The sequence below is a fragment of the Triticum urartu genome, chromosome 7 (genome assembly GCF_003073215.2).
Source record: "Triticum urartu cultivar G1812 chromosome 7, Tu2.1, whole genome shotgun sequence".
Taxonomy (NCBI): Eukaryota; Viridiplantae; Streptophyta; class Magnoliopsida; order Poales; family Poaceae; genus Triticum; species Triticum urartu.
Genome location: NC_053028.1, coordinates 90,331,115 through 90,357,281, shown reverse-complemented (window position 1 = coordinate 90,357,281; position 26,167 = coordinate 90,331,115). Strand labels below are relative to the sequence as shown.

Here is a 26,167-nt window from a genome sequence, read left to right as displayed (position 1 = left end):
AACTGAACACATCAAACAATCGTACACATGGGAATCATATATGAAGTGTCAAGGTAAACATACCTGGTATGGTGTTGAAGCTCGTGTAGAGAAAGATGTGCTGAGCTAAACCCAACCATATCTGTACTTCTTACTCGAAAGCTTCTTAAACTCAGGGACTTGCGATCAAATGTGAAGACACCAAGATCTGTGACGACAATGCTCAGGTCGGTGCCCTCCAAAGATCCAGCCAACACTGGTGGATGTGAGCTCATCGGATGGACAATGGGGCGAAGCATATTGAGGTCAATTGCTCTGCTATAGAGCCAACGATACTCACCATCAATGCTCCACCTCGAGTACACGACGCATAAGCCGTGCTTGTCCTGGTGGACGACCCCCAGCCTACCGCCGGGACCCGAAATAAGGAGAGGGTTGTGCTCAACCAGCTTTTCTGGCAGATCAATAACTGACAGGCGATGCCGACTCAAATCATACCGGAGAATGCCCAAACCATGATCAAGGAGGAAGTAGAGTTGTTTTCCGATGAGGAGACTAGGCCTTCCCATAGAGCAGTTGTCCGATACAAATCCTATGTGAATACAGGCCGGAGAAGTCCACTTCTGGGTGTATGATGAGTACACAGACGCCAGCAGGAGAGAATGTTCGTCATCATCCACGCATCCCTCGTCCTCGATACAAGCCACGGAAAACGGGCCCGAGTTGCAGGCTGCATGGTCGCAGCCGTCCACGGAGCAGAGCACCGCGGCTGCACAGAAGTAGTCAGGCTCTCGCAGTTCGGTCCGCCTCCCGGACGGGATCCCAGACGACAGCTTCATCGCGCTGTTGCAGGCACCCAAGAAGAACACGGCCATGGCGGCAGTCGTGCACGAAAGTGCTCTTCAGTTTGGGAATGGGACTGCGGGGGCAGAACTTTTTTGTGGGGACGAAGCGCTCGAGGTCGCCGGCCACCCAGCTCTGCAGGAAGCCCAGGACCGGAGCTGTTCCATGCAAGGCGAGGTAGCGGCTGCCGAACGCGTTGCCGGAGAGGAGGCGGCACCAAGGTTTGCAGGCGAGGGAGGCGCGGACGAGGATCTCCGGCTCCTCCGGCGGAATGCTGAGCAGGATCTTTTCCACGAGCTCTTCCATCTCCCAAAGCTCCCGAACAACCGGCGGCGCCATGCTCCGTGCTAGTGGACGGTGCGGCAAAGAATTTGGATGGAGTGGTACGGTCTCGGAATACGATTATCTAGCCATTACCCTAGTTTTGCATCAGCTTATATAGAAGTTCAGAGATACGATGCGGTTACAAAATGCGGAGTAGTAAATTCTGCCTCGGGCAGTGATCGAGCACGCCTGCTCAGCTTCCAATAATCTTCATCAATGCGCGCACGCATGCTGAACCGTCACCTACTTGTAGCATGCTTTCCCATGGATATAAATGAATGGATCCGACTTTCTGCAACACTGTTCGGCTTATGCTGACTATTTTTCTCATTCAACGAAACCTGGCATGCCATCGTGACATGATACGAGCAAGGGTAATAATATAGCCGGCTGTTGGTTCTATCTAATTTGTGAAAAGTCATCTAGTATATATAGCGAACCTAAAAGCCCACTCATATAATAGTTGCTCGCTCTATGAAACCTGCGATTCGGTGCCCAAGCGCAAATGCTCTCGAAATTGTCGTCGCTGCGCTCTATAGGGATCATCGAATCGATAGCCATAAGCCCTGTTTGAAGAGGTTCGTATACGGGACACCTAGAAATTCTACTTGAAGCAGGACATTCAATTAAGCGAGATTCAGAAGCTACAATTTCACCTCTCCCATCAATAGGTTTAGCCAGAGCATTTATAACATGACCCAAGTTATATACGCTCATGGGTATCTGAGCAATTCTTCCTGTTGCTTTTACAAAATTTCCCTTTCCCGTTCGTGACTTGGGATCCGTAATAATAGCGCTGACATGACTGATAGGAGGCGGGGTAAAAAACATGGTTCACGATATACAGTAGTGGTTTGTTTCTGGGACCGTAGCATACTAGTGGGACGGAGGACGTGTGTTGTCTGTTTTGGTTGTTGCTTTATTTATAAAACGGGGCGAAAGCCTGTTTCAGAGGACGCGTGTGGCCGTCTTGGTGGGTGGACCAGGTCATTGACGAAAATATCCGAGCAGAGGACAAGATAAGTAGCTCCGAACGTTAGCGAAAATCTGAACCCTTTTTTGGGACGTCGTTGTCCCAGACGCGAAAATTTTAAGAAGTTCTTGAACTTTTTTTGATTTTGCGAACAAATTTTGAAAACATGATTTTTTTTGTAATTTGTGAACAAATTTTGAAAACAGGAATATGTTTTTAATTAATGAATAAAATTTTAAATACAAGCATTTTTTAAAATTTAAAATTCTTTTTGAATTTTCGAACATAAGCGAACAAATTTCAAAAATATATATTTTTTGAAATTTCTGAAAATAATTCAAAACTGGAACGTTTAATGAAAAAAAATGCGAACATGTTTAAATTTCTGAATTGTTGAAAAATAAAATGAACAAAGGAAAATAAAAAGAAACCAAAAAAGAATACGAGGTTCCCAAAATAAAATCCAGTCCACGTGTAATTTGCATGAAGCTACGAAACGGTCCGGCCCAATACCGGAATCAGAAAGGTTTGCATTGCGGCGAGAATTTGCCGCAACATGTGGCAAATAGGAAATCCGCTTTTGCAGCTTCGGAGCCCGCGTGCTCTTGTTGGGTGTCCTTGTAATCTCTAGACTTTTTTACGTGGCTGAACTACCTTTGTTTTTGAGTTTGCTTGTACTCTGCTGGTGTGGGCTTTATTAATTTAAATCCGGACTTGTTTGCGTCTTTATTCTAAAATGAAAATCATCATGGCAAGTGTTAAGTCAGCACACGGTTGCCAATGTGCGAAGCACATAATGTACATGTCTTTGTGTTATATATAATCACCAGAAACTGTATGTTAACAAAAATATCACTTATCAGTGTTCAATAATACAAAGTGGTGCAAATAAAGGCTTCATGCCAATAAAAAGCAAATGTACAACAATGAATCCAACAACGGAAAATAAAAAATTAAATAAAATGGTCTCATCTCAACCCCCTCTCGGTCCGTTGTAGATCATTAACAAAACCAATGGTGTTTTCTTAGTGTTTAGTCAACTACATTATCAGATTGTGCAGTACTCCTTGTGTAACTAATTAAATACAGAAACTAATTTAGGGTTGGGATGATGATGATCTAGCGGTAGAGTTGTCCAGCTCCTTGTCGGCATTGTTCATTCTTGAGTCAAAGGCGTGCATCTCCGCGTATTGCCGGTCTTTCACCTACGCATCAAGCATAACAACAATTAATATTCTCATGAAATATATTGTGTTACCCTAATCAACTACTACCATGTAATGTCAATATTTGTATAAAAAATTGAAATGTACATATCTGCATACCTTGGCCCTGCTTCCTTGCTTTTCTCCGTTACCCTGCATGCCAATCGAGGGAGTAACAGAGAAAAATTAAAAGAGAGTATCTAAGAGCAGGCCACGCACGCAAGATATGCTTCATATGTAACATGTTCATGCTTTAAGTGGTTGTAGTGTAGTAAGTTGCTTAAACAATTTATGATGTATGACTTTGTGCTTGATAAATATTATGTCAGCACCTTTTTAATTATCGGTGCTCAGTCAAGAAGACACGGCAGTGCAATCATTCCTAGGCAGTGAAAAATCAATATATTTTGCTAAACATCTTCCCAAATGAACATGCTTTAAGCTGCAACCATACATAATATCTTTCTTGCGGCCTCTTGATGCTCATTGTGTTCGTATCCTTTTGATTCTTCATTTTGAGCCAAAAAAAATTCACCGTTTGTCGAAAAAAATATCTTTCTTGCGGAAAAAGGGGATGCACCCAAATCAAAACACATGGATGGGCTCCTGGCCTAGTGGCAAGAGCGCGGTGATGTCTCTCGGCCGACTCGGGTTTGAACTGCCTAGGCAAGCACTTGGTAAAGTTACGTTACCTGATCTCTGAGTGTGGGCACTCCATGATGGACAACATATTGTGCGTCCACGATGCCAAATTGCTCTTCAGGGTCCTGCCAGTTCAAAACAGAAAAAAAAAACAAAAAAAACATGGTGAGCCATGTCAGTTGTGCACAATTTTTCAAAGCGAATTTCTGGATAACTTAAGCGTTCTTCAGTGAATCTGTCAAAATGCTGTATGTATCTATGGCCAAGTAATTATGTACATCGACACATCTCCAGAAGTTGAAGTCGAGACCCCAACCGTGAACCAGATCATTCTGCAAAATAACATAAAATAATAATAAGTTCTTCATTTTAGTTTGAGAAAAAAATTAAAGGTGGTTCAAATAATAATCCAGAATTAGTAATTATGAGCGACTGACAAAATTAACATGCGGGGGGCTTAAGTACCTGGATCATATGCCACACGCATCTCCAAGCATCCCTGGAGAAGACCGGCGCCATCACCTCCACGAACCTGCCCATGCATACAGTACATGCTTCTTCATCTTATTAACTTATAAGATTTTCATACACATGACACGAGGTGAAGGAGTGGTGTTGATGATGTTGGATCAGTTACCCGCTGCACGGCCGCTGGTGCACGTCGGGGCACTTCTCCCCCCCTGCATCCGTCCTGTGTCGTTCAAGCATGCCCGCCAGATTAATTAATCATCATATGTGAAATGTGATGCATAATCAGTGTGCGTGCATGGTCATTCCTGCATGCCGGCATATATAATCAGCAACTGCTTGCTTACTTGTGCATCTCGCCGGAGTTTCTCTTGACGGAGACGTCGTACGCCTTGTGGCCCTTGGTGGCGTCCAGCGCCGGTTGCGAGATCTCCAGCCCGTGCTTCTTCACGATGTCAATGTACCTGCAACCGTCCGCCCACAGTTTCCGAATGATCAAATTTCAGAAAGCAGCTACACGTGGACTGGATTTTATTTTGATCGACGATGATCCTACGCTTCGGCGTTGAAGTTCTCTACGCCGAGGTCCTCGTCCCACAGGAACACGTAGTCGTACGGAGCCACGATGCTCGGGTGAAGGAACCTCTTGGCGAACCACCTTCGTCAATCATCATTCACACATTGCAGGTCAGAAATGTCTGGAGAAAGAAAATGGTGGAGACAGACGGACAGACAGGCACGGCGCTCTCACCATTTGGTCTGCTTCCTGGCGCTGACGTGGACGGCCTCCTTGGACCACTGGAACTCGTCGTCCCACTCCGTCGTGTGGCCGTCGTAGTGGAACAGCACCACGTCGAACTTGTCCGAGAACTGCGTTATGTATGTGTAGTCCAGTGTCATCTGACCGTTATGTCCGAGACAGCATGATCAAAGTTCAGAAACCACTTCTTGGTTTCATCTTACCTTTTGAACAGTTGCATTGACATTGACCCTCTCCTTGTACCCTACCGCCATTGTCAGGAGGTACTTCCGAACCGGCGCGTCCTGCGCATCGCAAACCGAAACAAGTCATTCAGAGTAAGGCTGGGTAGAATGGCACCAGTTCAGGGTTCGGAGAAGGCGAGAAAGACCTTGGTAGGGGATCCCCACAGCCGGCGCAGGTGAAGATCGGACTCCGAAACCACGATGCCCGGCGGTAACCTCCCTGCACCTTCTGGTCTCCTTGCAGCATTCACAATCTGCACAAATGCAGGTTTGTTTAGATCATCTACAAACATGCAGTGTAATTTCTTCAGAAAGTTCAAACTGGACCATTTCAGAAGTTCAGAACTGTGTGCATGTAATGTACCCCTGAAGTGGCATTTGAGGTGCTACTGCTGTTCCTGAATAATGGTGCCCAGAGTCTGCCCAGGAAGCTGCCGTCACTGGAGCTGGAGTTTGCAGCACCGCTGCCACTCCAAGGCAGTACACCACACTGAAGCTGCATATATACATGACCAATCTTACTATCATGATGCCAAGTTAATTTGAAGCAAATATACCAAGATAAAAACATTTGCTGGTTCTTATCATACATTGGGCGTCATCGATGCCGGGAAAGTAAAGCCGAGGACGAACCCCAACAACACCATGGCTAACGCCGACAGAACCGGGACTAATCTCATCCTCACTGCATATATTATTCAGTCACCACGGAAATTTCAAGAAAGAACACCAATATCAATATAGTAACAAGATTCTGATTCTGCAGGGCAGACACTTACAAGATCGATATCGATCGATGACGGCCTCTGCTTCGGGTGCGGGCAGGAAGAACAGAGAAATGTCTCTGCGATTTATGCCATGACATTATACGATCTACTACCCGAGGACAACGACTCTGCAGCGCGTGTCTTTGATCCGAAGGAACATGGTGGAGTAGGGAGGAGGAAAAGATCGACAGTCTGCCTTAGACTCGCATCCAGAGCATATGCGCAGTTGACTTCCCTCAAAAAGCAGTCTTGGTTGGATCGGATGGAAGCAAAATGGAAGCCAAGTTGGAGAAGATCAGCTCGTATATGGCATGATGTGGAGCCTGCCTGGTTTGGAAGCCGGTGATAGACCAGTAGCTGTGTAATCTACACATCGGCGGCGACGATCGTGCCTCTGATTTGGGCAGCGTGAGCAGCAGGCGGCGCCTGTTCCTTAGAGTGCCCGCAGGATAGACATGGTGCAACGTATAAATAGTACTCTCTAGGTTTTTTTTACTAAAAAACGCTCTTATATTATGGGACGAAGTGAGTACATGGAGTACAATTTATGGTCTCTGACAGCATTAATGTGATGGTTTCTTTCTTATTAGAGCATCCGCGATCGGACTCCCGCAAACGTCTAGATGGGTTGCCCGGTCATTGCCCGAACCAAAAATACAACACCCAACCGGACTCTCTACAACCAGCTCAAACACCCCGGGCTATCCGGCAACCCATATCCAGCTCATATGTGAGGCGGATGTGGGGAGGCCCCGACGCGCCTGGACAACACATTGGACCGGCCCGCTATGGCCTACGCCACCCTCACTATTAGATATATTGTTTAAACATGTAATCTCAACCTCTATCTCTAACTTTCCCATGACTATTTCTATCTCTCTTTCTCTGTAACCATCATATCCTAGTGATCGATGGAAGGCTCGTAAACCACGGCAGGGGGTTCCTGTCCTCAATCAATATAAACAACGTGGGTCTCTTACAATGGAGTAGGTACGCTTCCATCTGGCATGGATAGAGAGCCATCCTCTTCCCATCTATCTAGCCAGAAGCTCCAACGATCGTCAGAAACTCTATTGATCGCCAGAAACTCCAATTGATCACCAGAAACCAATCACTATGTCGTCCTCAGCTCTTGTCTCCCTCAACCTTGGAGCCCCACCAGCGGAAAAGCTTACCAAGGGTTTCTCCTCTAGAAGGCGCAGGTGATGTTAGGTCTGCGAGGAGCGCAGGTCACAGGCCTTCTGGACGGATCCGATGCAGTGCCCTGGAAGATGGTGGAGTAGCAGCAGACAAACAAAGCAACAGTCATGGTGCACAATCCTCTATATGTGCCATGGTTGTCCAAGGACCAACAGGTCCTCAGCCATCTTCTGAACTCTGTCAACGGAGATTCTCGCCCAAGTTATGAGTAAAGAAAATACTTTTGATCTATGGACTACCATTACCACTATGTTTGCCTCGCAGTCCCAATCTCGAATTATGAATTTGAGAATTGCCATCACCACCACCAAGAAGGGCTCCATGTTGAGTACCTCATACATCGTCCGGATGAAAAAACTAGGGGACGAACTTGCTGCAGCAGGCCGGCCTGTCTTTGATCCGGAGATGGTGGACTATGTCCTTGCTGGTCTCGATCGGGATTATGATCCGATTGTGGCGGCCATTGGCGCCGTCTAAACATCCATCACCATCGACGAACTCTTCGCCCAGATCGTTGCTTTTGATCAGCGGATGGAGATGCTAGGCGACGACTCCGACGCTGGCTTCAACACCTCTACAAATTTGGCGTACCGGAGGCGTGGACAGTCTTGTGGCAGAGGGCGCGGGCGCGGCAACAGAGGCCGCGACCGAGGAAGGCACTCACCCTCTTCTCCAAGCAGCGGCAATAGGAGAGGTGGTCGTCCCCAACAGCAGCAGCAACAACGTCCACCGCACCGGGACTATCCCGAGTGCCAAATCTGCCTCAAGCATCATCGCGGGGCGCCCGTGAGTGTTGGGATCGCTATGAGGAAGATGAGTACAAGGAAAAGGAGGAAATGCCGTCACCAACTCCTACGGCATCGACACAAACTGGTATGTGGATATGATGACCCACAAGTATAGGGGATCAATCATAGTCCTTTCGATAAGTAAGAGTGTCGAACACAACGAGGATCAGAAGAAAATGACAAGCGGTTTTCAGCAAGCACTGAAATTATCGGTAACAAATAGTTTGGTGGCAAGGTAATTCGTAACGAGCAACAAGTAACAAGTGTAACAAAGGTGCAGCAAGGTGGCCCCAATCCTTTTTTAGCAAAGGACAAGTTTGGACGGACTCTTATATGAAGAAAAGTGCTCCCGAGGACACATGAGAATTATCGTCAAGCTAGGTTTCATCATGCTCATATGATGTGCGTTCGCTTTTTTGATAGGGTGGACCGGTGCTTGGGTGTTGTCCTTACTTGGACAAGCCTCCCACTTATGATTAACCCCTCTCGCAAGCATCTGCAACTATGAAAGAATAATTAAGATAAATCTAACCATAACATTAAACATGTGGATCCAAATCAGCCCCTTACGAAGCAACGCATAAACTAGGGTTTAAGCTTCTGTCACTCTAGCAACTCATCATCTACTTGTTACTTCCCAATGCCTTCCCCTAGGCCAAAATCATGGTGAAGTGTCATGTAGTCGATGTTCACATAATACCACTAGAGGAAAGACAACATACATCTCATCAAAATATTGAACGAATCCCAAATTCACATGATTACTTATAACAAGACCTATCCCATGTCCTCAGGAACAAAAGTAACTACTCACAAAGCATGTTCATGTTCAAGATCATAGCTGTAATAAATATCATTAAAGATCTGAACATATGATCTTCCACAAAATAAACCAACTAGTATCAACTACGAGGAGTAATAAACACTACTAGCAACCCACAGGTACCAATCTGAGGTTTTGAGGCAAAGATTGAATACAATAGATGAACTAGGGTTTGAGATGAGATGATGCTGGTGAAGATGTTGATGGAGATTGGTCCTCCCACGATGAGATGATCGTTGGTGATGACGATGGCTTCGATTTCCCCCCTCCCAGTGGGAAGTGTCTCTCGCAGAATCGCTCTACCGGAGCCCTAGATTGTTTCTGCCCAAGTTGCACCTCGAGACGACGGTGCTTCGTCCCGAAAGCCTTCTCTCAATTTTTGTTGGTCAAAACTCTTTATATAGCAGAAGATGGGCACCGGAGATTGTCCAGGGGCCCACAAGCTTAGGGCGCGCGCCTTGGGGGGTAGGGCGCCCCCAGGCTTGTTGCCACCTGGTGGGTCCCCTTCTGGTCTTTCTTCGCCTAATATTTTTTATATATTCGAAAACAATTCTCTGTAAAGTTTCAGGAGAGTTGGAGTTGGGCAAAATTGGTATCTAAGATTTGCTCCTTTCTGGTCCAGAATTTCAGCTGCCGACATTCTCCCTCTTCATGTAGATCTTGTAGAATAAGAAGAAAAGACATAAGAATTGTATCCTAAGGTGTAATAACAGTCCATGATGCAATAAATATCAACATAAAAGTATGATGCAAAATGGACGTATCAACTCCCCCAACCTTAGACCTCGCTTGTCCTCAAGCAAAAGCCGAAATCGATAATCATGACCACATGTTTAGAGATAGAGGTGTCGATAAAACAAAATACGGATATGAGGGCATCATGATTATCTTTAGAACAATAATATATTGTCATATAACTTCTTATGCTAAAGTGATAATTCGTTCACAAGATAAAGTATGAACCAAAAACTTCATTGAAAACTAACAAACTATTGCCTCAGTCATTGATGCGATTGTAATTTTTTATAATGTCAGAAATAGTCAATGTAAGAGTTTTTATTTAGCAAGTGCACATACTCAACCATCATTTAGTCTTTCATAATTGCTAACACTCATGCGATACTTATGAGATCAAAGCTTCAATCAGACACATAGAAAGATAGGGGTTTATAGTTTCGTCTCCCAACCATTTACCTCAAGGGTAATGTCAACAATAATAACTTATGATCACTTAAATCCGAGTGGATGTATATGTCTGGATCTTTCTCCAACACATAGTGCTTGCCAAAAAGAGAAAAGTAAAAGAAAGGGTGAAGATCACCATGACTCTTGCGCGCCCAACGTCAACTGGAATTCCCTGGATGCTCACTTTGTCAAGATGTCGTTGTTTCGCAACTAGCGATCGACGAAGTGATCGCAGTGGGCCAACCCATGTAACCTGTTTACCATATATAAAGATCCTGGTTTTGAGAAGGTTCCATGTTCAGTTTTTCCTGTCTTTAGGAACCTTCTAGAAGGAATTTGAATGAATGTTTCTGGTTCTCCTTTTTTGTTTTTGTTTTTTGTTTATTATATGTTTCTTTTTTCCTTTTTTTTTATTTTTTTCTTTGTCAAGTTGATTTACTTCTTAATATTATTTTTCTAAAATTTTAAGTTTTGTTCAGATTTACAAAAAAAATGTTCATTTTTTCATAATTTCTTCACAAATTTTAAAAATGATTGAGTATCAAAAAAATGGACAAGAATTTGAAAAATTTTCTTGTTTTTAAAAGTTGTTCACAATTTAAGAAATGTTCAGGAATTTTAAAATATGTTTCCTTTTTTCTAAAAAATATTCAAAAATAAAAAAAATCATTTTGCAAAAAGGTTCAGGAATGTTCATGTTTCAAATTTTATTGAGGAATTCAAAAAATGTTCGCGCTACAGAAAATATTCGACAATTTCAAAAAGTTCGTGACTTCAAATTTTTCTTCGGAATTTTATGAAAGTTCCATGTTTTCATGGTCTCAAACTTTGCTAAGAAATTCAAATAATGTTTTTGTTTCAGAAAATATTCGAGAATTATAAAAAATGTTCATGATCTCAAATTTTGGTTTGGAATTTGTTGAAATGTTCCATTTTTATGTTCACAAATTGAACAAATGTCCGCGGATTTGAAATTTTGTTCATAATATCCTAAAATGTTCCAATTTTCAAATATTTGTTGAAAAATTCAAAAAAATCACCATTTAAAAATTTGTTCACAAATTCAAAAAACTATTTATGTTTTTCAAAAAGCAAAAATTTTATTCATTTGTACTGCCTTTTAAAAAAAATCACATATTCAAAAATGTTCCTATCTCCGAATATTTGTTCAGGATCCCAGAAATGTTGGCACGTTTTCAAAATATCCATTAAAAAAACGTTCACCCAAGGAAATAATTCAGGTTCGCTATAATAGTTAATTCCGGTTAGCTACAGAACTGGTTCTGGTTTGCTACAGTAGAATATTCAGGTTCTACATCCACTTTAGTTCTTGAAACTCTTTGCTGCTACTTGTTAACTTGAGTGGCCAGGTGTGCTCTATACTATGCTGTAGGTCGCTGGTTTGAATTATGGGACTGCGCGCGTCTCCTTTTCTATGATACCTTTTTACTCCTACGGTAGAACTCGATGGGCCGGCCCAGTAATTTTTGTTTAAATAGGGGCTCCCGCACGATCCTATGTTCATGGTTTTAAAAACATTCAACCAGATTTTTGGTTGCCTAAAAAAAAGTTCAACCCGATTTTGGGTAAGTTCTAGAATGCATGTGCGGTTCTTTTGGTTTTCTTTCTTTCCTATCCTTTATACTCCCGCTGTATCAAATTCTAAGACATTTTTGTTTAATTGTATTTTCATTTTTCTACTCATCCCCCCTCTCTTTTTTATGCCTAGATATTTTTAAAATTTGTCTTTTGAAATTCTCTATTTTTTAGAAATTCATGAATGTTTATAAATTCATTAGTTTTTTTTTCTAAATTTTACGAACAATTAATCAAATCAATGAAAACTTTTTAAAACTTTTTGAACATTTCTTAATTTTATGAATATTTTTTAAAATGTGAGAAATATTTTAAATTCATGGAATATTTTAATTCATAAAGATTTGCTAAACTTTATGAACAATTTTCAGTTTTTCTCTTTTTTTGAGTTCATCTTTTTTTCCTAATGTACACGAAAATCAATAGCTAGTTTTTCTGAGCCAAATCTATGGTAGTTTAAATGGTCATGAAAGACAAAAATTGAGCGAGTGATAAGTGAGAGAAGCAGTGCGAGCGAGCACCTAAGCAAAAGTGAATCGAACTGAACACACATAGATGTGTGAGGGCGTTTTGGGGTTCTATTCCATAAGAAGGTTTTTTTTGCAACATAAGCCCTCAAAGAGGGCTAAATTTTATTCCTTCACAACTGAAACAGTGCACACATAACATTTTTTCCATACGAAAGGAAATGGCTTGAAATGCCATCGTAGAGCGATCTTAGAGTTACATCTAGAAGCCTTGCTGCAAAGGAAGTTGCAAGAAGAAGATCTATTCAAAGAAGCTTTTTGGCAAGGGAATGAGCCTGAGTATTTTGGATTCTTGGAATGTTCTTAACCTGCAAGAATGAAGATTGGATACGATGTCGTCATGTTGAAGAACTCGGCTAATATAAGCCTAATCCTCCAATGACCTGGCTGTTGGGTTAATTGTTTCCTTCCACCGCTTCAATCAGAGTCTTGCAACGAGAGAAAATTAGAATCGAGTTCGTGTTCAAGGCTTGCCTTGTTGTGGCTTCTAGAAGAAGTCCCAAAGCTTCGGGCTGCAAAACAGAATATGCTCTTGTGGCAGTATCTCGTATAAATATTGGGTGGACACTGAGCTCATTCCTTAGAAATATTCCAAGAAAGGATTCATTTGTTGTCGCCCTAGAGTTAAAGGCTGCATCAACATAGACTTTAATACCTGTAGGCAAAACGGAAAAATTGCATTTGGCGAGGGTTTTGATAAGTTAAGAGCAGGAGGTTTGTGACCCGCTTCCCAATCCTCCATTGAACCTGCATTTAGCATGCTTTGTGGCATGTCTTACATGCATAAGACTCTAGGTTTTCCTTTATAAGAGGAGCTCATTTCTATCTTTCCAAATATTTCAGAGGATAGTTAAAGTAGTGCTTAAATTTAGCTCCCAATGCTTTATAGATAAGATTTGTGGAATAATATTAGAGGGGTAAAGATTGTGATTCAGCATATCAGTTTTCATACCAAACTAAAACCATATCATTCTAGAGAAATTACATGGAAAGAAGAGATGTAAGTCTGTTTCTTCCTTACCACATATGCAACTATTTTTATTAATATGATAGGAAAATCTGGAAGTTCTCAAACCTGCTTCTATAGCACTTCTAATAGGCCTCTAGGTAAAAGTTTTCACCCTCATGGCCATTGTTCTGTCTTTCCAAACTTCATTGAGAAAGGTTACTTCTTGATCCGTGATAACTATGTTTTGACTCGAGCAGTTCATTTGGCCTGCCTGCATGGAAGTTTTGTATGCACCTTTTGTGGTCCAATACGCGTTAGGAGTATGAGTCCAACAAATCATGTCTTTATAGTCAACAATGATTACAGGAATATCTAAAATCTCATTTTTGAAAATTATCATCAAAATATATACTAATCTTATCTTCATCCCAACATTTTGAATTAGTTTTCCAAATACTACTCCAGGATGCTGCTAATGCGACACTACGATCAGAGACCCTTCAACGAAACTGTGTTCGATGTAATAATCGCAAACGGTGATGTGAAAAACTGTCAAAAACGTGCAAAATGTTTGCGATGACGGATGCATCAAACACGGTTCGGATTTTAGTTGCATGTGCGATCCTGCTACCTCTTAAGCATGCATTGGTTTTCCCTTGAAGAGGAAAGAGTGATGTAGCAAAGTAGCGTAAGTATTTCTCTTAGTTTTTGAGAACCAAGGTATCAATCCAGTAGGAGACTACATGCAAGTCGCCTAGTACCTGAACAAACAAATAAGAACCTTGCAACCAACACGATAAAGGGGTTGTCAATCCCTTCATGGCCACTTGCAAAAGTGAGATCTGATAAAGATAATAAGATAAATATTTTTGGTATTTTTGTTGTATAGATTGGAAAGTAAAGATTGCAAAATAAATAGTAAACTAGAATTGTAGATCGGAAACTTATATGATGTAAAGTAGACCCGGAGGCCATAGGTTTCACTAGTGGCTTCTCTCAAGATAACATATATTACGGTGGGTGAACAAATTACTGCCAAGCAATTGATAGAAAAGTGCATAGTTATGAGAATATCTAGGCATGATCATAAACATAGGCATCACGTCCATGTCAAGTAGACCGAAACGATTCTGCATCTACTGCTATTACTCCACACATCGACCTTTATCCAGCATGCATCTAGAGTATTAAGTTCATAGGAACAGAGTAACGCATTAGGCAAGATGAAATGATATAGAAGGATAAACTCAAGCAATATGATATAAACCCCACCTTTTTACCCTCGATGGCAACAATACAATACGTGTCGGTTCCATTTCTGTCACTGGGATCGAGCACCGCAAGATTGAACCCAAAACTAAGCACTTCTCCCATTGCAAGAAAGATCAATCTACTAGGCCAAACCAAACTGATAATTCGAAGAGACTAGCAAAGATATCAAATCATGAATATAAGAATTCAGAGAAGAATCAAATATTGTTCATAGATAAACTTGATCATAAACCCACAATTCATCGGATCTCGGTAAACACACTACAAAAAGTATTACATCGAATAGATCTCCAAGAACATAGAGGAGAACTTTGTATTGCGAACCAAAGAGAGAGAAGAACCCATCTAGCTAATAACTATGGACCCGAAGGTCTGTGGTAAACTACTCACACATCATCGGAGAGGCTATGGTGTTGATGTAGAAGCCCTCCGTGATCGAACCCCCCTCCGGCAAATCGCCACAAATGGTCCCCAGATGGGATCTCACGGGTATAGAAGGTTGCGGCGGTGGAAAAGTGGCTTCGTGGTTCTCCTGGATGTTTTCAGGGTATAAGAGTATATATAGGCGAAATAAGTAGGTCGGTGGAGCTCCGTGGGGCCCACGAGGGTGGGGGGCGTGCAAGCCCTACCTCGTGGCCGCCTCGCTGCTTCCTTGACCTCCACTCCAAGTCTCCTGGATTGTGTTTGTTCCAAAAAAGATCCTCGTGAAGGTTTCGTTCCGTTTGGATTTCGTTTGATATTCCTTTTCTGTGAAACACTGAAATAGGCAAAAAAACAGCAATTTGCACTGGGCCTTTGGGCCTTCGATTTATAGGTTAGTCCCAAAATAATATAAAAGTGCATAATAAAGCCCATTAAATATCCAAAATAGATAATATAATAGCATGGAACAATCAAAAATTATAGATGCGTCGGAGACGTATCAAGCATCCCCAAGCTTAATTCCTGTTCGTCCTCGAGTAGGTAAATGATAAAAATAGAATTTTTGATGTGGAATGCTACCTAACATAATTTTCAATGTAATTCTCTTTATTGCGGCATGAATGTTTAGATCCAAAAGATTCTAGACAGAAGTTTAATCTTGACATAAAAATAATAATCCTTCAAGCATGCTAACCAAGCAATTACGTCTTATCAAAATAACATAGCCAAAGAAAGCTTATCCCTACAAAATCACATAGTTTGGCCATGCTTCATTTTCTTCACACAAAATGCTCCCATCATGCACAACCCCGATGACAAGCCAAGCAATTGTTTCATACTTAGCCTTTTCAAACTCTTTCAACTTTCACGCAATATATGAGCGCGAGCCATGGACATAGCACTATGGGTGGAATAGAATATGATGATGGATGTTGTGTGAGAATACAAAAAGGGAGAAAGTCTCACATTGACGTGGCTGATCAACGGGCTATGGAGATGCCCATCAATTATTGTCAATGCAAGGAGTAGGGATTGCCATGCAACAGATGCACTAGAGCTATTAATATATGAAAGCTCAACAAAAGAAACTAAGTGGGTGTGCATCCAACTTGCTTGCTCACGAGTACCTAGGGCATTTTGAGGAAGCCCATCATTGTAATATACAAGCCAAGTTCTATAATGAAAAATTCCCACTGGTATATGAAAGTGACAAAATAGGAGACTCTCTATCATGAAGATCATGGTGCTACTTTGAAGCACAAGTGTGGAAAAAGGATAGTAACATTACCCCTTCTCTCTTTTTCTCTCATTTTTTTATTTGGGCCTTTTTTCTCTTTTTTATGGCCTCTTTTTTTACTTGTCGTCCGGAATCTCATCCCGACTTGTGGGGGAATCATAGTCTCCATCATCCTTTCCTCACATGGGACAATGCTCTAATAATGAAAATCATCACACTTTTATTTACTTACAACTCAAGAATTACAACTCAATACTTAGAACAATAAATGACTCTATGTGGATGCCTCCGGCGGTGTACCGGGATATGTGATGAATCAAGAATGACATACATGAAAGAATTATGAAGGTGGCTTTGCCACAAATACGATGTCAACTACATGATCATGCAAAGCAATATGACAATGATGGAGCGTCTCATAATAAATGGGACGGTGGTAAGTTGCATGGCAATATATCTCGGAATGGCTATGGAAATGGCATAATAGGTAGGTATGGTAGCTGTTTTGAGGAAGATATAAGGAGGCTTATGTGTGATAGAGCGTATCATATCACGGGGTTTGGATGCACTGGCGAAGTTTGCACCAACACTCGAGGTGAGAAAGGGCAATGCACGGTACTGAAGAGGCTAGCAATGATGGAAGGGTGAGAGTGCATATAATCCATGGACTCAACATTAGTCATAAAGAACTGACATACTTATTGCAAAAATCTAAAAGTCATCAAAACCAAGCACTACGCATCCTCCTAGGGGATAGATTGGTAGGAAAAGACCATCGCTCGTCCCCGACCGCCACTCATAAGGAAAGCAATCAAAGAACACCTCATGCTTCAAATTTGTCACACAACGTTTACCATACGTGCATGCTACGGGACTTGCCAACTTCAACACAAGTATTTCTCAATTCCACAATTACTCAACTAGCACGAATCTAATATTACCATCTTTATATCTCAGAACAACTATCAAGTATCAAACTTCTCATAATATTTAATGCATTCTATATAAGTTTTTACTATACCCATCCTGGATGCCTATCATATTAGGACTAATTTTATAGCCAAAGAAAATTACCATTCTGTTCTAAAAGACTCTCAAAATAATTTAAGTGAAGCATGAGAGATCAATAATTTCTATTAAATAAAACTACCACAGTGCTCTAAAAAGGTATAAGTGAAGCACTAGAGCAAAATTTATCTAACTCAAAAGATATAAGGGAAGCACATAGAGTATTCTAATAATTCCGATTCATGTGTGTCTCTCCCAAAGGTGGGTACAGCAAGGATGATTGTGGTAAACTAAAAAGCAAAGACTCAAATCATACAAGACGCTCCAAGTAAAACACATATCATGTGGTGAATAAAAATATAGCCTCAAGTAAAGTTACCAATAGATGAAGACGAAAGAGGGGATGCCTTCCGGGGCATCCACAAGCTTAGCTTTTGGTTGTCCTTGGATTTTACCTTGGGGTGCCTTGGGCATCCCCAAGATTAGTCTCTTCCCACTCCTTGTTCCAAAATCCATCAAATCTTTACCCAAAAACTTGAAAACTTCACAACACAAAACTCAACAGAAAATCTCATGAGCTTCGTTAGTATAAGAAAAAAAATCACCACCTTAAGGTACTGTAATGAACTCATTCTTTATTTATATTGGTGTTAAACCTACTGTATTCCAACCTCTCTATGGTTCATACCCCCTGATACTAGCCATAGATTCATCAAAATAAGCAAACAACACACAAAAAACAGAATCTGTCAAAAACAGAACAGTCTGTAGTAATCTGTGGGTTTCGAATACTTATGTAACTCCAAAAATCCTGAGAAATTAGGAAGTCCTAAATAATTTGTATATTGATCTACTACAGTTGGAATTGATATTTTATCGATCTCTAGTAAAAAATTAAAATTATTCTCGTGAGCGCATACTTTCTGTTTTTTCCAGCAAGATCAAACAATAATCATCCAAGAAGATCCTAAAAGCTTTACTTGGCACAAACACTAATGAAAACTTAAAAACACAATCATAACAGAGGATAGATGATTTATTTATTACTAAACAGGAACAAAAAGCAAGGAATAAAAATAAAAATTGGGTTGCCTCCCAACAAGCACTATTGTTTAACGCCCCTAGTTAGGCATAAAAACAAGAATAGATCTAGGTATTGCCATCTTTGGTGTTGGGAAAGAAAAGAGAAAAATTCTTGTCTGTATCATTTATCTTTCTATTTTGAAAAACCACTTGGCCATTAATGGTGGAAGAAAGATTAAGCACGCTACGGAAATTTGCATCTAAGCTAGCCTTCATCTCTTTGATAATTTCATTTTGATAAAAGCACAAGAGAGAGGTGGATTCAACCTTCTCATTCATGGGGTGCCCAAATATAGTTTTCATCTTTTCATAGGTATCGATGGAATCCCCCTCAATAAAACCTTCTTCAAAGATAGAATCTAAAACTTTCTTGAAAGAAGAGGGCAAGCCAACATAAAAGCTTTTCAAGTATATATATCTCAATTTGATATTGGGGTACATAGCTGGCTCAAATCCTTAATAGCCTATCCCAAGCATCTTTCAAAGACTCATCAAGTAAATAACGAAAAATCCCGGGATCATCTTCATCGAAATTATTTGAACTCTCATTGATAACCCCGGTAGGTCTTTCCATAGCATCATTATTTATGAGCTTAGAGAGGACAAAGGGACTATCCAAAGTACTAAAACCCGGGAGAGAACCCTTTCCCCTTTTTGATTCGGCCATGGAGAAAGAAAGGAAAACGGGAAATTAAGAGGTGAGGAAAAGGCAAAGGTGAACTGGGGAGAGGAAAACGAGAGGCAAATGGCAAATAATGTAATGCGAGGGATAAGAGTTTGTGATGGGTACTTGGTATGTCTTGACTTGAGCGTAGATCTCCCTGGCAACGGCGCCATAAATCCTTCTTTCTACCTCTTGAGCATGCATTGGTTTCCCTTGAAGAGGAAAGGGTCATGCAGTAAAGTAGCATAAGTATTTCCCTCATTTTTTGAGAACCAAGGTATCAATCCAGTAGGAGACTACACACAAGTCGCCTAGTACCTGCACAAACAAATAAGAACCTTGCAACCAACGCGATAAAGGGGTTGTCAATCCCTTCACAGCCACTTGCAAAAGTGAGATCTGATAAAGATAATAAGATAAATATTTTTGGTATTTTTGTTGTATAGATTGGAAAGTAAAGATTGCAAAATAAATAGTAAACTAGAATTGTAGATCGGAAAATTATATGATGTAAAGTAGACCCGGGGGCCATATGTTTCACTAGTGGTTTCTCTCAAGATAGTATATATTATGGTGCGTGAACAAAATACTGCCAAGCAATTGATAGAAAAGTGCATAGTTATGAGAATATCTAGGCATGATCATAAACATAGGCATCACGTCCGTGTCAAGTAGACCGAAACGATTCTGCATCTACTACTATTACTCCACACATCGACCGCTATCCATCATGCATCTAGAGTATTAAGTTCATAAGAACAAAGTAACGCATTAGGGTAGATGACATGATGTAGAGGGATAAACTCAAGCAATATGATATAAACCCCATCTTTTTATCCTCGATGGCAACAATACAATACGTGTCAGTTCCCTTTCTGTCACTGGGATCGAGCACCTCAATATTGAACCCAAAGCTAAGCACTTCTCCCATTGCAAGAAAGATCAATCTAGTAGGCCAAACCAAACTGATAATTCGAAGAGACTAGCAAAGATATCAAATCATGAATATAAGAATTCAGAGAAGAATCAAATATTGTTCATAGATAAACTTGATCATAAACCCACAATTCATCGGATCTCGGCAAAGACACCACAAAAAGTATTACATCAAATAGATCTCCAAGAACATCAAGGAGAACTTTGTATTGAGAACCAAATAGAGAGAAGAAGCCATCTAGCTAATAACTATGGACCCGAAGGTCTGTGGTAAACTACTCACACATCATCGGAGAGGCTATGGTGTTGATGTAGAAGCCGTCCGTGATCGAATCCCCCTTCGGCAGATCGCTGAAAAAGGTCCCGGATGGGACCTCATGGGTACAGAGGGTTGCGCCAGTGGAAAAGTGGTTTCGTGCCTCTCTTGGATGTTTTCAGGGTATAAGAGTATATATATGCAAAAGAGGTAGGTCAGTGGAGCTCCATGGGGCCCACGAGGGTGGGGGCGCGCCTACCCCCCTGGGCGCGCCGCCCTACCTCGTGGCCGCCTCGCTACTTCCTTGACCTCCACTCCAAGTCTCCTGGACTGCGTTTGTTCCAAAAAAGATCCTCGCGAAGGTTTTGTTCCGTTTGGATTCCGTTTGATATTCCTTTTCTGCGAAACACTGAAATATGCAAAAAAACAGCAATTTGCACTGGGCCTTCGGTTAATAGGTTAGACCCATAAATAATATAAAAGTGCATAATAAAGCCCATTAAACATCCAAAACAGATAATATAATAGCATGGAACAATAAAAAATTATAGATACGTCGGAGACGTATCAGATGCAGGGCATACGGTTCAGTTCAATTAACTGTTTGCGATGAGGAGGAACAAAAGAAATGGGCAACCAGATGAAGGTGTGTGCGATATACAATATACAGTTCACTCGGATGAACTGTTTGTGATTAGGCAACACAAAAGAAATAGGCAGCCAGATGAAGGTGTGTGCGATGTACATCATACGGTTCACTCGGATGAACTGTTTGTGATTAGGCAACACAAAAGAAACGGCCTGCCAAATTAAGGTGTGTGCGATATACATCATGCGGTTCACTCGGCCTTGTCGTCAGTGTGTGACCTTTGTGGCAACCGTTCGCTCCTCACTAGCCTCTTCTTGTATCGTGGCAACCGTCCACCACCTTTGCGCCTTTCCCTCTCGATTTGGAACTGATGTCACACACTCTTCCTCCCTCCATTTGCCTTCAACCTTCCTTCTGCCATTGTTCGATCATCTTCTCCATGGAGGGAACAGGCCGGAAACGACCCCGTTATTCTTGCCCTGATCTGAAAGATGACGTGGTGGAGGAACTCATTGATCGGTGCAACGTCATCACCTCTGCTAGCATGGCAGGTTCGTTCAAGACCATTCTTGACTCAACTAATAACATCACTACAAGCAACCCAAGGGTCCAGGAGCGGTTTTATCTCCCCTATCTTCTTCGCCGTGACCCTGCTGACTAGCGTGGGGATGACGGAAGCCTCGCCTTGTGCAAGTTGATGCCGCTTGATAATGATACGTGTTATGTTAAGATGCCATCGCTTGAGGGCAAGGCTTGGGCAGCCGCAAATGGAGACTGGGTTGTTTATATTGGGTACAACTGCGAGTGGGAACTTATGAATGTGTACACTCGTCATCGGGTTCCACTTCCAAAAATCTCAGACTGCCCAGAGGTTGAGTACACCGGTATTCTACGTGAGTTCAAATTCGATCATGGTGACTGTCATCTACGGAAGATAGCAATTTACCGAGTTCCCAACCGCTCTTGGGATTACACGAACTATGAGTTGTTGCTATCTTCAACAAGCTTGTTGCCGTCCTTACTTCCATGCCTCGATGGATATTGCTCAAAAATTAATTTCTGTACACGGATGAGTACTGTGATGCAATTCAATACGAAGGTCTTGTGTTTGCTGCCACCACACATGGCACTATTTTTGCATGGAATTCTGATGCTTTCGGTATGTTTGTCTTCCACCGTAATTATAATTGTTTCATCCACATGCATGTAGGTTAGCTAGTTTCCCTTTACTAATTAACCTTCTTGGTTTCGAAGGTCCTGTGAACACTCCACCACCTATACTTGAAAAAATGTGTAACCAAGGGGGAGATGATGATGCTGATGATCATGAGCAGGACCCATATACTCAGTGGCGCCTAGCAACTTATTCAGATGGATCACCTCTTCTTGTATGTATACAGGGCACTGCTGATGTTGCTAAGGAAGCAGGTGTTGTCTCGCATGGTCGCACTATCCGGACCTATTCCAACATCTGTTTCAGGGTATTCGGGGTGGATACTAGTGTACTAGCGCCAACACCTTCTCCCTGATTCAGTATTGAAAGTCTTGGAGGAAACTCACACTTGGACAAAACTATCCAATGATGGTGAAAGGCGATCTAGCTGCTGTTGACACAACGTTACTACCATTTATGAGAAGCAACTGTATCTATACCTCGGACATTTCTACGCTTCCCTACCATCCCAATATGGGTCCTGACATAGGCTGCTTCAGCCTGGATGATCAGTCCTGCGTTGGTATCGAGATTGACAGTAGCTGGCCCTTCCCAGAGAATCACTTCTGGTTCAAAGCAAGCATTCCCAACACCGATGAGTGGTTGAGCTAAAGTTCATTTCATCGCTTTGTTATTTGTTGTGTGAGAAAAACTTTACTTCACTAGAATGTTTTGTTGGAAATGATCTATAATCCAACGTGTATCCTTGTTGTCGTTGTGCGTTGATGACTTGTTGTATGTAATCAATGATAAATTTTCATATGCGTCCATCAACTCACGCCTGCTAGTGGTGTCCATATGAACAGTGCTAGTGATTTTAGTTGCAAAAATTAGATAGTGCTAGTGATTTTTAGCTACATATTTTGACAAATCACAGTGTTACAAGGTTGACAAATGGAAATGTTACTAGAAAAACAAATGTCAATCTTTCCAGTTTGACAAATGGCAACGTACCCAAAATGATAGATGCAAATCTTACCCAATTGTTTCTACATGGTTGCACACGGGTCATCCAAAACAACCGTTTGCGTCGAAGGGATGCACAAATCCTGCACTGTGAGGGAAGACCATAGCTCTCACTTTGCATACGTGTGTTCTATCTAAAACATTTGCGATCAAGAGCTACAAAAGTCCAGCTCGGCACATTTTCCCTTGGCTTCCTGGGGAAGCTGTTGGTTTGCATACAGGTGTTCTAACTAAAACGTTTGCGATGAGTGTTTTATACTTAAAAACCATCAACGTTTTTTCAAAAGAAAATCGTTTGATAAGTCTATACATTAAGAGAGAAAAATGCAAGTTCATTCAAACCATATCTTTCATTCAGTCACACTGCAAATTTATATTCATATGATCGAGAATTCGAGATATAGTATTAAACCCCAAAAAAAACTATTTCCGGCGGCGGTGGAGGCGGCGTGTCGCGCAGTCGTTGTCGTTGTCGTCCTCTGGGACGCTGTTTTTGAAGTCTTCAAGGCAGCACAAAACGTTCTTCACTTGTAAACCAAACATCATTTCGTCATGCGATCGATGGGCGGGGCGCGGGAGGACGACAACTGGCGCCGCTGAGAGGTAGCAGTTGACGGCAGCGCCCCATGCCACTGAGGGGGGCACGCGAATGGCACGGGCGCGGCGAGAGCAGCGAAATGCACGGGGACCGGCGCCGCGGTGGGTGGAGGGACGCGCATGGGCAGGGGCACGAGTGCGGCGGGTGCAGCCAAACACACGGGAGCCGGCGCCTCGGTGGGTGGAGGGGCGCGCATGGGCACGAGCGCGACGGGTGCAGCCGAACGCACAGGGACCGGCGCCGTGGTGGGTGGAGGGGCGCGTACAGGCAGGGGACGGGCGCGGCAGGTGCAGCCAAATGCACGGGGGCCGGCGCCACGGTGGGTGGAGGGGCGCGCATGGGCACGGGCCCTGGCGCTGGCATGTACATGAGCTTGCGCGGATCCGCAGAGACCTTGCTGACGCCCGTGGCTTCTAGCTCTACATAATGCTCGGCGACTAGCCCGTCAATGCTACGGGGATGGTCGCTGGCGCGGGCGCGGGGATGGGAGCTGGGACGGGAGCGGGGCAGCAACCGCCGCGGCCAGCTCGTTCTGGGCCATGTCCATGAGGCCCCATTCCTCCTTATTTTCTATCTCCTCCGGCTCGGAGTCGACTTCACCAAACTTGAAGACTAGTGGCAAATGATCATTCTACGCCATGGCGTTGGTGGAGGTCTGCGGGAGGGAGGGGAATGGGAGGCAAACAGTAAGGCCGCCCGTATTAAACAGCGGCTTGGGCGCCATTAATGGAGAGGAAGGCGGGCGGCCATGGAAGTTAAAGGGCTCGCTTCCCAGTGAGCCTGCGTAGCGGACAACTCGCACGCTTCCCAGTGAGCTTGCGCATTAGAGGACCGCTTGCACGCCTCTCGGTCAGCCTGCACACCAGACTCAGCTCGCACGCCTCCCGTTCAGTCAAGGTCAAGCAACTGTCCACACGGCACCGCCTGTAGCCATTAAAATGAAGACACGTGACGTCACGTGAATGGTTAATAGAACGCACACGATTTGAATTATACAAACATTTGGGATATTAAAGTGGCAGCTATTTTTTCAAAATGCCTTTGTTGGTTGTTATTCGAGTGCGTCTTCTCTCAAAATGGACACGAGAAATACCACAACATGTCGGGTGCCATTCCATGATAGCATACCAAGTTTCATGAATTTCAGACGAGTTTTGGTTTACTAGAATTTTAAAACAAAGTATCTCAACATTTTGCCGGCAATCAACGGTGCCCTGGTGTTTGAAATTCATTCCCATTTCTTGCATGGGACCTAAGCATGCACCCAAGGACACAGGTTTGATTTTTCAACCAATTTATATGCATTAGGGCATGTGCATGTAGTTCAAATTTGAATTATGCACATAAATGCATTGAAAACTCAATTAATGCATAAAAATGTCCAAACGAACCCTGAAAAATCCCAAAAATTGACACAACACTCCTGTTGTTCTATGTTGACACGAGAACGTTTTTGAAAGAAATAAGAGGCAATGGATATCGTTTCATGCCCAAAGGTGGGACGTTCCCTACCGAAACCATCAGGCTTGTTATGAGAAGCTCTGGTTTGTGAGAAGCATATCCCCAAACCTGCCCCAAATGGGACAAAAAATTCAGCACGACATGTTGATGCCGCTCCATGATAGCATGCTAAGTTTCATGAATTTCAGGCGGGCTTTGGATTTACTAGAATTTAAAAACCAGGTATCTCAATGTTTGCAGCCGAGTGACCGTCGAAGGGTGTTTGACATTCATTCCCATTTCTTGCATGGGACCTAAGCATGCAACCAAGGGCACAAATTTGATTTTTAAACAAATTTATATGCATTAGAGCATGTGCATGTAGTTCAAATTTGAATTATGCACATAAATGCATTGAAAACTTAATTAATGCATAAAAATGCGAACCCCGAAAAATCTCAAAAATTGGCACAACGCTCCTGTTGTTCTATGTTGACACGAGAATTTTTTTGAAAGCAATAAGAGGCAATGGATACCGTTTCGTCCCCAAAGATGGGATGTTCCCTACCAAAACCATCAGGCCTGTTGTGAGAAGCTCTGCTTTGTGAGAAGCATATCCCCAAACCTGCCCCAAATGGGACAAAAAATTTACCATGGCATGTTGATGCCGCTCCATGATAGCATGCCAAGTTTCGTGAATTTCAGACGAGCTTTTGATTTACTAGAATTTAAAAACCAGGTATCTCAATGTTTGCGGCTGAGTGACCGTGGCGGGGTGTATGTCATTCATTCCCATTTCTTGCATGGGACCTAAGCATGCAACCAAGGGCACAAATTTGATTTTTCAACCAATTTATATGCATTAGAGCATGTGCATGTAGTTCAAATTTGAATTATGCACATAAATGCATTGAAAACTCAATTAATGCATAAAAATGTCCAAATGAATGCCGAAAAATCCCAAAAATTGACACAACACTTCTGTTGTTCTATGTTGACACGAGAATTTTTTTGAAAGAAATAAGAGGCAATGGATATCGTTTCGTCCCCAAAGGTGGGAAGTTCCCTACCGAAACCATCAGGCTTGTTGTGAGAAGCTCTGGTTTGTGAGAAGCATACCCCCAAACCTGCCCCAAATGGGACAAAAAAATTACCACGACATGTTGATGCCGCTCCATGATAGCATGCCAAGTTTCATGAATTTCAGACGAGTTTTGGATTTACTAGCA

General features: G+C 42.4%; 1 protein-coding gene across 1 annotated transcript; it reads right to left on the bottom strand.

The window, feature by feature from the left end:
• Positions 1 to 2,943: 2,943 nt before the first annotated feature.
• LOC125525515 lies at positions 2,944 to 6,309 on the bottom strand. The gene is made up of 14 exons (XM_048690522.1): positions 6,198 to 6,309; positions 6,009 to 6,103; positions 5,783 to 5,914; positions 5,565 to 5,672; positions 5,398 to 5,478; positions 5,186 to 5,304; positions 4,991 to 5,092; positions 4,782 to 4,898; positions 4,604 to 4,657; positions 4,432 to 4,498; positions 4,245 to 4,298; positions 4,017 to 4,091; positions 3,445 to 3,477; positions 2,944 to 3,324 (listed from the first exon to the last, which is right to left on the bottom strand). Exons 2-14 carry the CDS (start codon positions 6,096 to 6,098, stop codon positions 3,217 to 3,219), a joined length of 1,140 nt encoding a protein of 379 aa, XP_048546479.1. The 5' UTR covers positions 6,099 to 6,103; positions 6,198 to 6,309; the 3' UTR covers positions 2,944 to 3,216.
• Between the last annotated feature and the right edge of the window lie 19,858 nt (positions 6,310 to 26,167).